Source organism: Cardiocondyla obscurior, linkage group LG01 (assembly GCF_019399895.1).
Source record: "Cardiocondyla obscurior isolate alpha-2009 linkage group LG01, Cobs3.1, whole genome shotgun sequence".
NCBI classification, from domain to species: Eukaryota; Metazoa; Arthropoda; class Insecta; order Hymenoptera; family Formicidae; genus Cardiocondyla; species Cardiocondyla obscurior.
Window position 1 is genome coordinate 2,360,485 of NC_091864.1, and position 14,443 is coordinate 2,374,927.

The 14,443-nt window shown below is 44.0% G+C and overlaps 1 protein-coding gene across 2 annotated transcripts in view; it reads right to left on the reverse strand.

The window, feature by feature from the left end:
• Positions 1-119: 119 nt before the first annotated feature.
• The window catches only part of LOC139105141 (pipsqueak), a 48,088-nt gene continuing 33,764 nt past the window's right edge, over positions 120-14,443 (reverse strand). Inside the window, exons 4-9 of one of the 2 annotated variants that reach the window (XM_070661202.1) lie at positions 5,004-5,276; positions 4,200-4,326; positions 3,698-3,853; positions 2,339-2,677; positions 1,773-2,223; positions 120-1,622 (exon numbers count right to left, since the gene is read on the reverse strand). In XM_070661202.1, the coding sequence (XP_070517303.1) occupies positions 1,418-1,622; positions 1,773-2,223; positions 2,339-2,677; positions 3,698-3,853; positions 4,200-4,326; positions 5,004-5,276 (1,551 nt within the window). In that variant the 3' untranslated portion in view covers positions 120-1,417. The remainder of the gene's footprint in view (positions 1,623-1,772; positions 2,224-2,338; positions 2,678-3,697; positions 3,854-4,199; positions 4,327-5,003; positions 5,277-14,443) is intronic. The other variant, XM_070661117.1, reaches the window with a different exon arrangement.

The window sequence follows — 14,443 nt, forward strand, 5'->3', positions numbered from 1 at the left end:
TGCATGAAATCTTCGGTCATAATAATTAATTTATCTATCTATCGCAAAAAAGCAATTAAAAAAGAATATTAGACTGACAAATAAAATCTTCTTTTTTTGATTGCATTACTTTTTAATTTAAAATATATATAAACTGTACATATATATATTTATAAGTAGCATATATTTATATGTATATTTTTATGTAATATAGTTTATGTGAGCATGATAAATTAATGTGTGTAACATATTACGAGTGGCAGTTGAGCTGAGGGAATCTTAAATTCTCCTAAGAAACTGTTAAAAGTCATATCTACCTATTTCATTAATATTTGCCGTCTTATTTTTTAAAATTATCTTTTTTTTTAATCCCTCTTCGTAACAAAAAAAAATAAAAAATAAAATAAAATAAAACGGGACAGTTAATAACGTAAAAATAGAGAATCTAATCATTATCAGTCCATTATGTGGAATATTTTTTTAATTATTAGCGCACCAGTTCTTGTAAAATCCTTCACGTCGGAATATCAGAACTATTCTGCAATCTTGTTTTAATTTCCGAGTATTATATTACTTATTTAACTTTATAAAAGGAATTAAACGCGTTTGCCAATTTCGCGTGAAATAGATCGTGAGAATATCACGTCAAAATAATAAAGCCAATCGTAAATTCGTTCTAAATATTGCCCTTAATATAATTTCGTTTTAGCCATTTGTATATTATAACAAATGTCTCTTTTTCTCATTGCGTATTCCAATTTTTTAAATAGCACTAAATTATACATACGCTTTTTTCGTTATGTCGACACATGCTCACAAATATATCTTTGTTATGTGAAATTATAACTTAAGAAATATTCTTTATTTCGAGTTTATTATTGTGAATTTTAACGTACCGTTTAATATAAAACATAATTATGTGTTCAAGATTAGATTTTGAAGGTACTTTCACGATTTATTATTACACTCTTTTGTTTTCAATCATAATAACGAATTAATTACTTTTTGTTTCACACATAATTTCACATAACAAGATACTGCCGCTTTATTATTCGTAATATCTATCCTCACCGTCATAGTGACACTTACACACTAGAAGTAGTTTTTGTTGGGGCGTTTCCCAATTTCTGTACAGTGTGCTTTTTATAAATAACTCTTATAAATTAATATAATCTAAGTTTTCTGTTCCGACATAAAAATCATACAATGTACATAACATACTTACTTACGGCGATCCACTTTTAATACTGCGGGTAAATCTTCGTTTTTCGCTGTCACAAATTTGCGTTTTTGTAATGACATTCTCTTTCCGATAACGGTATCTAATCTCTTAGAATGCCGCCCGCGCGTGTTTGCTTAAAGAGTTGTTTGGGGAGCTGCCGCAAATCGAAAAGTTCGGAGCTTAAGCTAACTTAATACTCTAGTAAAGAGGTAAGTTTCAGCTGCCCGGGTAAGGCATTTGATCTGGAAGGGCGGACGAGTGATTCTGATTGGTACTCTGATGAAAATGCGGACTGGTGCCATCTTGTGAGATGTCGCCGACGACGGGCTCTTCGTATTTGCCTCTCTTGAAGCGCCCGTAAAGTGACGAATACGGCAGATTGTAATGGATTGCCGCTTGATTTATGCTCATGTGCCCTAATCTGTGACGATAAATTCAAAGTAATATTTATAACGTGCTTAATAATTATGCTTTAATAATTTCTATTAATTATATAGAATTCATCCGTTGCTTAATAAAATTTAAGAGAGTTGATGTATTTGCCAAGAAAAAAAAGGTATTAATACGATACCTGACGGCCTCGAGAGCTTCAGTCATAGCGTCTTCACTCCATGGTGTGGGATTGCTCCTACTAAGCTCGATTCCTTCCCGCTTACATCTTCCATATAAAGTTCCCGTAGGTATACCGAATTCCGTCGACGCTCTCTGAACTGAGGTTTGACCAGATCTAATTGCTTCTAAGGCGCGGTCTAGATCGGCGGGTGTCCACGTAGTGGGACTCGCGTTGAACGGTGCGGCTAATCTGATACCTTCTCTCCTGGCAATCTTGTACAATGTACTAGAAGGTATGCCGTAAGCCTTGGACGCTTTGTTAGCCGAAATCGAGCCGGTGCGCAACGCTTCTAAGGCGTTGTTTAAGCTCTCGTCGCTCCAAGATTTCGTGGGACCGTCTTTCTTCGGTGTGTCGATACCCAATCGATGCGCCCGCTGCCACAATGTCGTCGAGGGGATACCGAACGTTGCTAAATATTTATAAATTTGTTAATTTAATTTATTTAAAAAAAAAGTTTTATTTTTCGATAAACATATTTTTGTGGCAGATTATTAATGATTTAAAACGATTAGAATATATGTTACCTGAAGCTTTTGTTAGGCTCATATTGTGATTTCTCAGTGCTTCTAAAGCAGCGTCCATGTCCTCTTGCGTCCACGACTTTGAACCGTGATGATGCGAGCTGGATTGTCCACTGTGTCCTCTCGAATTGTTCTCTCCCGAGTCCGACTGGCTTGAGCTTCCCGATGGCATCAATCCCAACAACTCTGGTGTTATCATCATTATGTTGTCGCTATCGGCGGCGTTTTTCGAGCTTACGCTCGCCCGGTCCGACATGTGGCTGTCGATGTCGATCGTGTCCGAAGAGTCCATCGTGTGCAGCGTCTCGAATTTGATCTTGACGCTGTCGCAATTCTGAATCTCTGCAAACAGATCGCAAGAATCGGACATGACGTGCGGTTGCTGCTGCTGGCGTTTCGTATCAAGGAAACTCGACATAACTTTCGCGACGGTATATATCTTCGTCAGGGGACTCGCGGAAGTAACTTGGTAAGCCTTGATGGTACCTGAGGATCGATAAGCGAGCGCTGTCGAAGGCGAAACTGGACGCGGAAGGACGTTAAATGAGGTTGCGTGGGCTGCTGCTACAGGCCGAGCAACGCAAATCTAATCGCGACCAGTTAAGCGTGATTAGGCCAATTATTTTGATTCCCTGTCCGCCTAATGACCGGCTGCACTTTCAGCCCGGTAGTGTTTTACCCTACGTTGTGCCCTCACGTTCGAGGGCCAAATAGAAACATACGACGTTGAATGGTCTGAGTAAACGGGAGACTTCTATCACGCGATCAGCGAAATAAGACGCGACGATCATTTACGTTATTCCCATGGAGTTAGATATATTCGGTCATCGATGCGAGTAAAAGTTCGCGCAAGTTCTCCTCGAGTAGATCCAGAGAAAAACTTACGAAGTAGAAAAGAGCCCTGCGAAGAAATATTTTTAACTTAAAAGACTAACTCGAAAATCGTAACTCTATCAATGTAGAAAAATTGGCCAGAGTAGTATAAATTATTTTACAATTATTACTCTTTTAATTAATTTCTTCAAGATGTTATACATAACGCATTATCATCTTGAATAAGAAATTGTATTTTTTATGAATTTACGGGCTAAAAAAAAAAAAGAAGAGCCTTCATAGTTCTTAAAGTATGCATGCCGTTCTCTTTTTATTGGCCTCTTGCGACGAAGAAACGAGGCACGCGCGTTTCATTTCCAACATCTTTTCACAATTGTGCCTTGTCACTGAGACTTGGTATTAGTTTTATTGTATGTTATTCATTAGCCAAAATTAATGAAAATAACTGAGAATTTAAAGGCGATTGTTTTACTTAGTTACACCGTTATTTTGAAGATAGAAACTAATATTCAAAAAACGTAATTATACCTGTAGAATGATGATCCGGATCTCTTAAATGGGTGATGGTTGTGCCGACCAGGGTGGCGCTGGGAGGAGTGGGTTGGGTCTCCGGTGGTAAATCGACATCTCCGGGATCTGGATGGTGGCCATAGTGCCCTAGCCCTGTATGACAGAACATGCCACCTTTTTATTCGACGTGAAAAGAATCCGTTCGGTTCAATTCCGAAAATAGTAAATCGCCCCACACCTGGATACTTTCGCGTACCAGCCACGTGTTTTTAATTGTTAAAATTGTTTTTTTTCTTTTAAATCAAATTCCAATAAATCCAATTGTTCATTTACAATTAAAAGTAATACACAGAAAATGCAATTTAAATATATTGAATAATAATACGAGATATTAATAATTAAAAAAAAAAAAAAAAAAAAGAAAGAAATTAAGTAAACGTCTTCGGAGAAATAAACGAAAAGTAAGAAATAAAATCTAAAGGCCAGGTGTGGGGCAAAAATCACAGTTTTATCTACTTACCGTTGTTGCTCGTGCCGTTACCGTTGTTGTTGTTGTTGTTACTATTACGCTGGCAAGTTTCCAGTGCTACTGCTGCTGTTGCTGTCTCCGTGCACTCTTCATCTTCAGTCTGCCAGTCTCGATGGTTCTGTGGAATATCCGGTACGAATTTAGAGTCGACCCTGACGAGATCGAACAGCCCGTCGACACGGAACGGCCGTTGCGTTTGTATGATTTCCTATTCTTGGTCTTTTTCAACGCGTTACGGAGCGATCTCCGCTATTACAGTTAAATTTGGATAAATTATCTACACCGCGATAAGTTTCTCACAATATTATGACCGATTGTATCGCGCTAAATATCTAACCTTCAGAAAAATTTTTTAGATGGCCACATTATCAAACATGCGCGATATTAAAAAATAAAACATAAAAAAAAGACTCGAGCAAAAATAAGCGTGCGCAATGATTAGATACCATTACCGACGGAATAACAGAAAATCGGTTAGTTTTAATTACAGAGATTAATGCTAGAAAAATTAAAGTGGCTCTTCTATTAAAAAATTTATATATGTATATATATTTTTTTTTTATAATTATATTTTATAATTATATTCTAAAATTTGATTCCTCATAAAGACGTTGAAATGTTAAAGACAAACGTGTCTCGCAAATACAGTTTTCAACCAAGGTGCTTATTTTTAAATAAATTATTTAAGTTATATGTAAATTAATTTTTGCATTGTCAGAACGCTCATTGAAAATGGGATTTTCGTAATTTGATGATCTCGCAGTAGCTGGGAAAAGCTCGACTTGGCAAACTTACCTCTTTGTTATCGCGGCTGTAATCGCTGTTGGCCTCTTCCTCTTTGTAGCGATCGTAATGTCTCGAATCGGTGGCACGAGGCTCGAACGTGGACCTCTCGGTTCTGGGTCTCTTGTACCGCTGATGATGCTTCTTCAGCTTCGTGTAGTTCAACCTCGGGGTGCCGGACTCCCTCGGCGGTGAACTCAGGCTCACTGGTGGCGGGCAGTCTCTGTTTTCCGGCACCTCGCACAGGCCCTTGATCTTCAGCTGGTCGGCCGTCTTCAAGAGCGACTGCAAAAAAAAAAATACAGAAGTCAGAAAAAGCCCGGCGTTGGAACTCCAAGAGTATTAACAAGCACGCGCGCTTGTAGAAACGTGCGACGTTCGAAAACCGTCGGACACGATTTTTTTTTAATTCCTGAAATTATCGATACATCAACTGAAATGATTTCGGCGGCTCAATTAATTTTCCACGTGCGCTCTATGAGTTTTTAGAAATTCCCTCCCCCCTCTCTCCCCGTAGTCTCTAGGATTGGCATTTGCAAATTAGCGTCCAGCGTGGAGGAAGCGCCACACGTTTACCACGAGCAAGCAATTAATTCGTTAATTAACGGGATCGAGGGCCGGCCGTGTGCGGAAACGCGCGCGGAAACGAGGCGGACTCGAGAATCAAGGTGCGGACGCGGAATAGAAAAATACTCATTTCGGGTAAACCGCTTTGCGAGAGGCGAAGGGACCCCGGCCTGGGTCCGGTCCGATTGAATTTGCATATTTCTCGCGCGAGAGCCCGGTCGTTCACGGCGTCTCGTTCCTCCCGGCCCGGCGGCGGTGCAATTTCATCTCGACGACGGGCGTCGGCGGCGGCGGCGGCGGCGGCGACCGGGAGGGTGGCAAGCGTCGACGTCGACGTCCACCCGCTCCCCTGAAAATCAGCGTCGGCGAGCGTCGCAGCGACCGACAATCCGCGCCGAGATATGCCGCCTGGTCCACGACTCCGGGCGGCTCTCTCTCTCCGCTCAGCCACCGAATTCGCGTCTCGGGTAAAACCATTCCCGAGCAGAGGTTCGCTCCCTTTCTGCTTTTACGAGCGCTCGAGGCGCGCGGGATACTTGCAAACAGCTATTTTCGTATGTCTAGAATCGGGGAGCTTTCGAGGTGAATAAACGGGCTCGGGTATTGTAGAATATAATAGGAAGAGATGGTTTATAAATATATATTGTGCTGCGGTATGGATAAACTAGCGGAAGTTACTTGAATTTCTCCATGATTTAATTTTTTTTTTTTTATTGTAATTATCGAAGATAGTACGACCTTTTACATACGAGCTCGAACTTCCACCGGTTGGGCACGAGGGATTTTGACGACAGTTTCTCTCATAAAAGCAGGAAACGAGAATCAGATCCTGATCATAAAACTATCCCGGAAATGCGGAGAGGTAAATTCAAGCGTGTGCCGTTCCAGCGAAGTAGGTGGATAAAAAGACCTAGGCGAGGAACTCGTAAGTCCGACGATACATCCTCGCGAGGTAACCTTGACATCTCGGTGCAAGGAGCATGGGGAGGGAAGTTTAAGAGACGAATGGAACGGTGAAGCGAAGAGGAAGTGAGGTCACGAGGGGGAAGAAAGATGACGAACGCCACCTTCCGCGTGGCGTAACGGCGTAAAGTCGCGTGGCTTTCCGGGACATTAGAAGGTCCACGTGGCCGAGTTGTTGGGAAGAGCATTGCTCGGAAGAATCCTAGAGATGGCCAAGAGACGAAGAACGATGGCACGGACGTGGCAAGAAATGAGAGAGCGACGTAGCGAGTGGGAGACGGAGGAGAAAGAGAGAAAGAGAGAGCCCAACGGCAGCGACCTTCGCACGTCGGAGCCTCTCTGTTCTTTAATCAAGCCGGGGGTGGCACGATTAGGCGGGGTCTGCGCGGTTGCCGGCAGCGTGAGAGTGGCACCGCGATGGAGTAGCGGGGGAGGTACAGAAGGGATGGAAAGAGGAAGAGGACCGGGGGACAGAGAGGCAGGTTGCACCGGGCGGAGGAGAGGGTGTCAGTGGTGGCTGGAACGCGTTGCGTGGGTGGAGAACCGAAGGGTGAGGTGGCAGATCACGCTGGATGGATTGAGAGAGTGTGACGAGGACAGAGGGTAGAGAGAGAGCGAGACGGGGAAGAGGAACGTGGGGATGAAGGGTGAAGAGTGCGATGGGCAAACGAAAGAGCGAGAGAGGTCGGAAAGAAAGAGAGAAAAATTCACAGAGAAAAGGAGAGAGATGCAAATAGGGGATAAGAGGAGGCTGAGAGGAAGGAGGTGGACGACGCGGGGCAGGAAACGGGGGGTTGCGGAGAGAACTGAAACGTGGCGGAGGCAAAAACGCCTGCAGGAAGAATGGGGAGGCCTCCGACGCGGCTGTCGCGGCCCGAGGGCCGTATCGACCACCCCCAACCCCCGACACGCGCGCACACCCTCTCGCTCGCTCTCGTTCCTCTCGTTGCTCGCGACGGCATCGACACCAATGACTTCGAAGCGTTTCCACACGCGCACACGCGTCCGTTCACCTGTCCCTTTCTCTCACCCTGGGTCTTTCTCGCGCCTTCGCCCGTTCGCCGGCTCGTTACGGCCGGGCGTGTGCACGGCCGCCCGAAACGTTCGCGGATCTTCGATCTCGGGCGGCTCGGGAGTTTGATGGCGCTGGTCGGGTCGCGAGGCATGCGATAATCGAGCGTCTCGGTCGGGGACGAATGAGGAAGCGAGCCGACGAACGGCCACCCCCGACGAGAATGACGACGACGATGACAGGGATGCGACTTTCGGCAAGGAAGATCACGGCCTGAGCTAAACGGGCCCCGGAACGTCCGCATTAAGCACCGTGCAGCAATAATTAATCTCGTTAACACGTAGCAACAAAACCTCTGAAAACTCTTCTAATCCTCGGGAATGAAGCGTGTAATAAACTATTAATTTTCTTCCTCCTCTCATTCTTTCTTCAAATAAATTCAAAAGAACTATATAAAAGCGAACTACGCTTAATAGAAATGAAATGTTATTAATTTTGTAATAATAATTTGCTGTTTGCCGATACCGTATTATTGATGTTAATTTACAAATTTTAATTAATTTAATTAATTTATATTATGCGAATCAAAAATTTAATTTTGATGTCAGTATAATTATTAAAAAAAAAAAAAAATATATATATATTAAAAGGTTCGTTTAAAGTTTCGGATTTTCTTCGTTTTTCGGCAAAGCGATAAACTTGGGCAAAATCGGTTGTAGAAAAGGTCTCCGTCACTATTCTTCCAATGCTACAACCGCTTTCGCCGTGTAATTGAAGGACACTCGATAACAATGCATGACGCGTTATAATTTCGGTACACATTGTCTGTTTTAACAGCATTCATTCTCTCTCGGTTAATGGATCGAATCGAGTGATTTGCAATTGGAGCAAAATTGTCAAGCATCAAATTTTATCACGCCGCAACTGTAATGGATTTGTAATAAGAATTGCCGAATTATCGTGTCAATCTCGACTTATTACGGTTTATCAATACGGAAATAATATTTAACGTAATGCGTTCGCAATTACGAAAATTTTCCCGACGAAATGGTCGCGCAAACAATTTGCATTTCGCACGATCAATCTTGTTTTACATAAAAATTATCGACATATACTTGTGCGTAACAGTTTCTTTCGAAATAAAAAAAAAAAAAAAAGTAAAATAAAAAATTGACTTGCGCGCAGATTAATAACGGTGCTTAATTACATTAGGAAACCGGTAGACGTTCCACAAGCGTAAGCGCACAAAGAGCGATCGATGTCCTCGCGAGACAGGCACGTTACACGATAAATCAAATTCGGCGGGGGCCACGAACGTACAACGAGGGGTCTCGTCCGTTGCAATGAAATTACCGTGCAATGAGCCGCATCTCCGTGTATCCGAACGAAATGACGTTCGATTCTCGGTGGAATTCCCTCGATGGAATTTCGCCCGCGTTGTCGCTGCTCGAGTTCGACAGCGAAGGATGCGGAAGCGGCCGCGAAAGAGAGATAAAGAGCCGGAAGAGCGAGATAGAGACGGAGATGGAGAGAGAGAGAAACGCGAAGGGCGGCGGTGTGGGGTAGGTTTCGGATTGCGTTCGTGGGAAATGGCGTTTCGTAGTTCAATTAAATAAATAAAGGGTAGAAAAACCTTTGCCGACACGAGGTGCTTTAACGGCGACGGCACTTGGAGAACCACGGACGGAGGGTTGCGCGCGCGGGACGCGAAAGGGGGTTCGATGAAGGGGGGGAGGGAGGGAGAGGGAGGGTTAGGCAGCGGCGGCGTCGGTGGCGTCGACGGCGACGGCGACGGCGGAGCGGGTGGTTGGCTGGCTGGCTGGTCGGTTCGGAGGTGGATGCATAGAGGTGGTGCCATCGGTTCGGAGGCAAGAGGGACATCGCCACACCGGTAGAATCCGACCTAACCAATCAATACTTAGGGTTCAAGGGCATCGGCCGACCAATTATCCCGGACTAATTGACGCGAGACGCTGGCAAAAAAAAAAAAAAAGCGCCGATTTCTCCCTTTACTCCCCCTTTTTACCCTTCTTCCATCGTTCCCTCTTTCTCTGGGGGGTGGTGCGGCTCTGCTTCCGGGTGCGGACCCGCCTGAGTTTTCCTTCGGGCCGCACGTTGATTGCGATCGAATCAATCGTTACATTCGAAATTCGTAGAATAGGAATATCTCTCGCACAAGGTGTACGATATGGAATCAAAATGTCCATCGTGATCCGCGAAATTATGTTAGACTCCGGGAGCATTGTGGGAAAAAGAGGTCGTCAAGCCCGGACTTTATTTTGCAGGTGCTTTCGTTTGTTTGCGAATGTAATTCAAATTTTTCTTTCTTTTTTTTAAGATATCACTTGCGTTATCACGCCGTGAATTGTCAAGTTAAGTTTTACGGAGAGGGAGAAGCTTTTTTTTCTTTTTCCTGAAGGAAACTTTGAGAATGCTCGTAAAGTTCTCTATAAACTACTTCGCGAACTACAGAACTACTCGCACTTTTAAATAAGAGAATCTAATTTTGTAAGATTGTAAGAGTGAGTGTGCGTGGAGTTGGATATGCGAAAAAAAAAAAAAAAAACGGACTGGATGTGAAAACTGCGAAATTAAAAATTGTAAGTAAAGATTATCGGCAAACTTTCTGGTGCGTTAAACGATTTTTCTATAATCGACAGCATTTCTCCCAGCCGCAAAGATCGTTTCGGCGTGTGTCTCAGCCTCAATAAATTTGCCTGTCAATCAAACCGATCTACTCGCATCCGTTTTTTGCGCCGATAAATAATTCACCGAAACGTCGGGGGCGCCGAAGGAGACGCGCGAAAGGAAACGTTGCGCGAGAAATTCATCGGCTGAATCGGAAAAGACTCCTGCGTGCGAAACGACCGGCTTTTCTGAAACGGAAAGAAATAAGGGAGCGCGTAGCGGAGGTCCAACAGGTGCAAATCCGCAAAAAAGCTCGACCTTCGCGGGAAGGTTTCACGGGAAACGAGAAGAAGAGAAGAGAAAGGGGTGAAAAGGGCGTCGTGGGGGTGGAAAGGGGATTGCTCGCTAAGAGAGAACGTACCGAGGGAAGGAAAGTAAGGTGCTTTATATAGAAAGAAGAAAGAAAAAAAAAAAAGAAAAGAGAGAGAGAGAGAAAGATAGTAATAGAATGGGAAGAGAAAAACGGAGATGGAATAAACGCGTTGAGGAAAGAGAAAGATAGAAAAAGAGAAAGAAAGGAGACACGAGGTGAAAGCACGTCGGTGAGAAGAAGAGGCGCAAGGGAGATCCCCGAAGACGGTCGTAGGGTCGTCTCCACTATTACGAATACGGCGCCATAACGGAATTGATAATGTAACGGGCGTCACGAGTATAACATTCTCTCTCTCTCTCTCTCTCTCTCTCTCTTCTCCTCCACGTTGCAGCATAACCTCCTTTCTGAATGGGAGCGCGACCCTGGCCGCACCACGTGCTCGCCCTCGAGTAAACGTAAGAATACGACCAGCAGGTGTCTTCTCGCAGACTTTCATGACGATGCATCGAAGGGGGATGGGAATTACACGGGAATTATAGGACATTTAAACGGCATCGAAACGTCGTACGTTTTTTTCCTATCCATCGGCGAATATTCTTAAATTAACAGTCATCGACACGTCGCGGCCGTCGAGCCGGTATCTCTAAGTTTCCGGTATGACGTTACGTATCTAGGAACGGATATGATAGCACGGAATAAATAGCGAAGGGTACATTGATATTTTATTGTCGATATATTCCCGTCGTACTTCGCCACTGACACCGGAAAGGTATCAATATTCCGAGACACCCTGCGTATGGAGATGTAAAATATGACGTACTAAAATAATACTTGGATAATAAAATATTGATAGTTCTCTATCGATATCATGTTTCTCCGCGGCCGACGTAAGACACCCCTCGGTATTCTGCTGAGTACCTAAAGATTTCTTATGCATTTCCCCGAGATGCATTTAATACCTCGAGATACTAATGTTGAAGCGTTCATATTTTGCCGCCGATATCGAGCTCGTGGCATTTAACGATCCTCGAAAGCATTTGATTCCAAGCACCGACATCACGATATCTATGCACGTTTTTTTGTTGTTTTTTTTTTTTTTTTAATTTGCATCGTAATGCGTGTGGATTTTTGAATAGTTCCTCAACTTTCCTGACAACTTGAATAAAAAAAAAAAACAATTTAACTAGCCGCAAATCGCGTCGTGACCAACGTAGGCGCAATATTTACGAACGTGGAGCAAAGGAGTTTGATAATGGGGGAACGACCTGGCTGGTAGACAGTTTAAAGGCCTTTCGCAAGAGCGAGTTACCCTCGACTTCACGAAAAGAGAGGTGATCCTCGGATTTTTACGAGCGTACCTTCGCAGTCTCGCACGGGATGTTCAGCTAAATGTTTAACACTAGAACTACAAACGTTATCGCGATATATGCCAATGAACACTGCACGTATAGAGCTCTGAAATTAAAATCCTTGATAGAAAATTAAGTAGCACAATTAGTATAATTTCTTTTTTATTTTTCTTTATCTCGGCAAAAGTTCCAATAAAAGACCTTAATGAGTCTAATTAAAAAAGAAATGATATAAAGATATTTCGATAACCTCGTGGCACTTCTTGGGCAGAAAAAGAAAATATACTTTGAGGCCTATATTCAGAATAATTCGTCGATGTTAAAGAGCCGAGATGATCGTGAAATAGTTCAGGGAAGCTAATTTGCTCGCGAAGCTAACGAGCACTTGACGAATGCGCTGTGTACGCAGCTTGAGATGTATACGCGACATGTGTTATCGTTGCTTCACATATCTTTTTATGCGAAGACGCTGTTCTGCGAAATAATATACTCGTCATAATACCTAAGAAAAACTGCGACGTTACCGACGTCTCGCGATAAATCGAAGCACTCGTTTCGCTCGCGCTCGAGGGTTAAAAAGAAAAGAAAAAAGAAAGATTAATATATTGCTAATACGGCTTGCAATACGTTAACGATTAATATTCAATATTTATTATAGTTAAAAAATTTAATGCCGCACACGAAAATTGTTCTTAATGTCTCATCGATAATTCTCATGTCGACCGATTCTTCAACATCTGTCATCCAATGTCCCGTAATATTGTCAATATGCCGAACGTTATCAAATTTTCCGTAATATTGTTTCAATTCCGGAGTATCGAAAATTTATCGAAGCATGCGATTCCACTAAATTCATCAGTTCACAAGTGATACAAATTGCTGTCGAAGCAGAGAACTTTAAATTAATCGGAATTATCGGATCACATAGCTATTTCGTTGTTCCCTCTTTTACAAATGACCATAGACAGCCGGTAAATCTAAGTATCGCCCAATATTTGGATCAAGATCGAGACGTCTATATAAAGAAAAAAAAAAAAAACCTTTCTTAATCGTAGTAAGATTACGCGCACACGCGTCCCGTTTCAGCTCGCGAACGTAATCGAATTTCTGCCACTGACGCTATTATCTACTTATTTATTTATCGCCAGCCATCGAACGTTATCAATTCGCGTCGGATTTTTTCAGCGACAACTAATTTTCGCGTACGTTTAAAAGGGATAAAACAACTCTCGTTTCGAGCAATCGGTACTAATAGATTTTATGAAAATCAATCTCGGGGCAGATTGATTCACGCTCCCCCTCTCGCAGATCGTTGCGCCGGTCACGATGTAGTAGACAAAGAAAGAGGATCGAGTCAAGTAACGTTGGTTAGGGTTAAACCGACGTCGGTGAAACCGGTCCAGCGGCTACTACGGCGTTTCTGCTCGCGACTAAAAAATTCGCGCGTGTCAATTGTGATGACAGCGGTATGCAGTCGGTGCGGTTTTGTCAGTTGTCGGTCAGGGGTAAACATATTTCGCTCGGACATAAACACGATCGCCCGAGTATTTGAGGAAAATTCATCCGCGGTGCTCGCACTCGCGCAAAGGAAGTCGTATCTTTAGACGCGCACTCGCCACGCACTGGCTCGCCGTTTCATTACTGCGGCTAAATTCCGCGAATCGTTTCAACTATTATAGAACGTTTCCCACCAAGCTCTTCCGAGATCGCTTCACTTTTTCTCCAGACGCTTTTTTTTTATTCTTTTTTTTTTTTTTAATACGTTCAACCGCGCGGACACGACACACATAATTTTTTCCGCGACGCCGAAATTTATTTCGACGCGGAGGGAAGGAGACTTAACTTTCGTTTTCGCGCACGGTTATTCTCGAGAAGGGATTCTCGATCCGCGATGTTGGATATATTTTTAATAGCGGCTTTATAGCGTTGTAGTCGAGATTAAATCGGTTCTTTCGCTCGCGGAGGAATATTAATCTAAAATTGAAACACGCCAAACGCCAATAACTTGTTAAAGTTCGTCCGGTGGCCAGACCACACGCACTTGCCAAAGTGCATAAACGAGCGGGCAGCGCGAAAAGCGTTTCAAACGATCGGAGCTCGCGGTGTATATTCCGTTTGTTAAACAACGAAGGGACTTGTGCGCGGCAGGCCAGTTCGCGCGTTACGGGCGTGCTCTCGCACGCGTGACCTTCGGCGTTCGCCAAGATGTAAAGCAGCATCGGTACCCGGGATTTTCCGCCGAGCAAACGTTCAAGAAGAAAGTGCGACGTTTCCGAAAAAATCGCGGTACCGCGAGGTGCGAACCGTCGGCCTCGAGGAGGAGGATGGAGGGCAGAAGAGCCTCGCTTCGCGAACGGCGGCGACAAGAACGTTCCACGAGGCGAAACAAATCCGGATCGCGGCGAGACGGGCCGGTGTGGCGGCTGGGGGAGGCCGACGGCCGCGGCTGGCGCATACTTCTGCAACGCGAGCGTTGTTCGGCACAAAAATATCTCGGAAACGGCGGCGCGGCGGGTCCGTTTGGCGAGACGCGAAGACCCCGGCGACCGCACAAAATTCG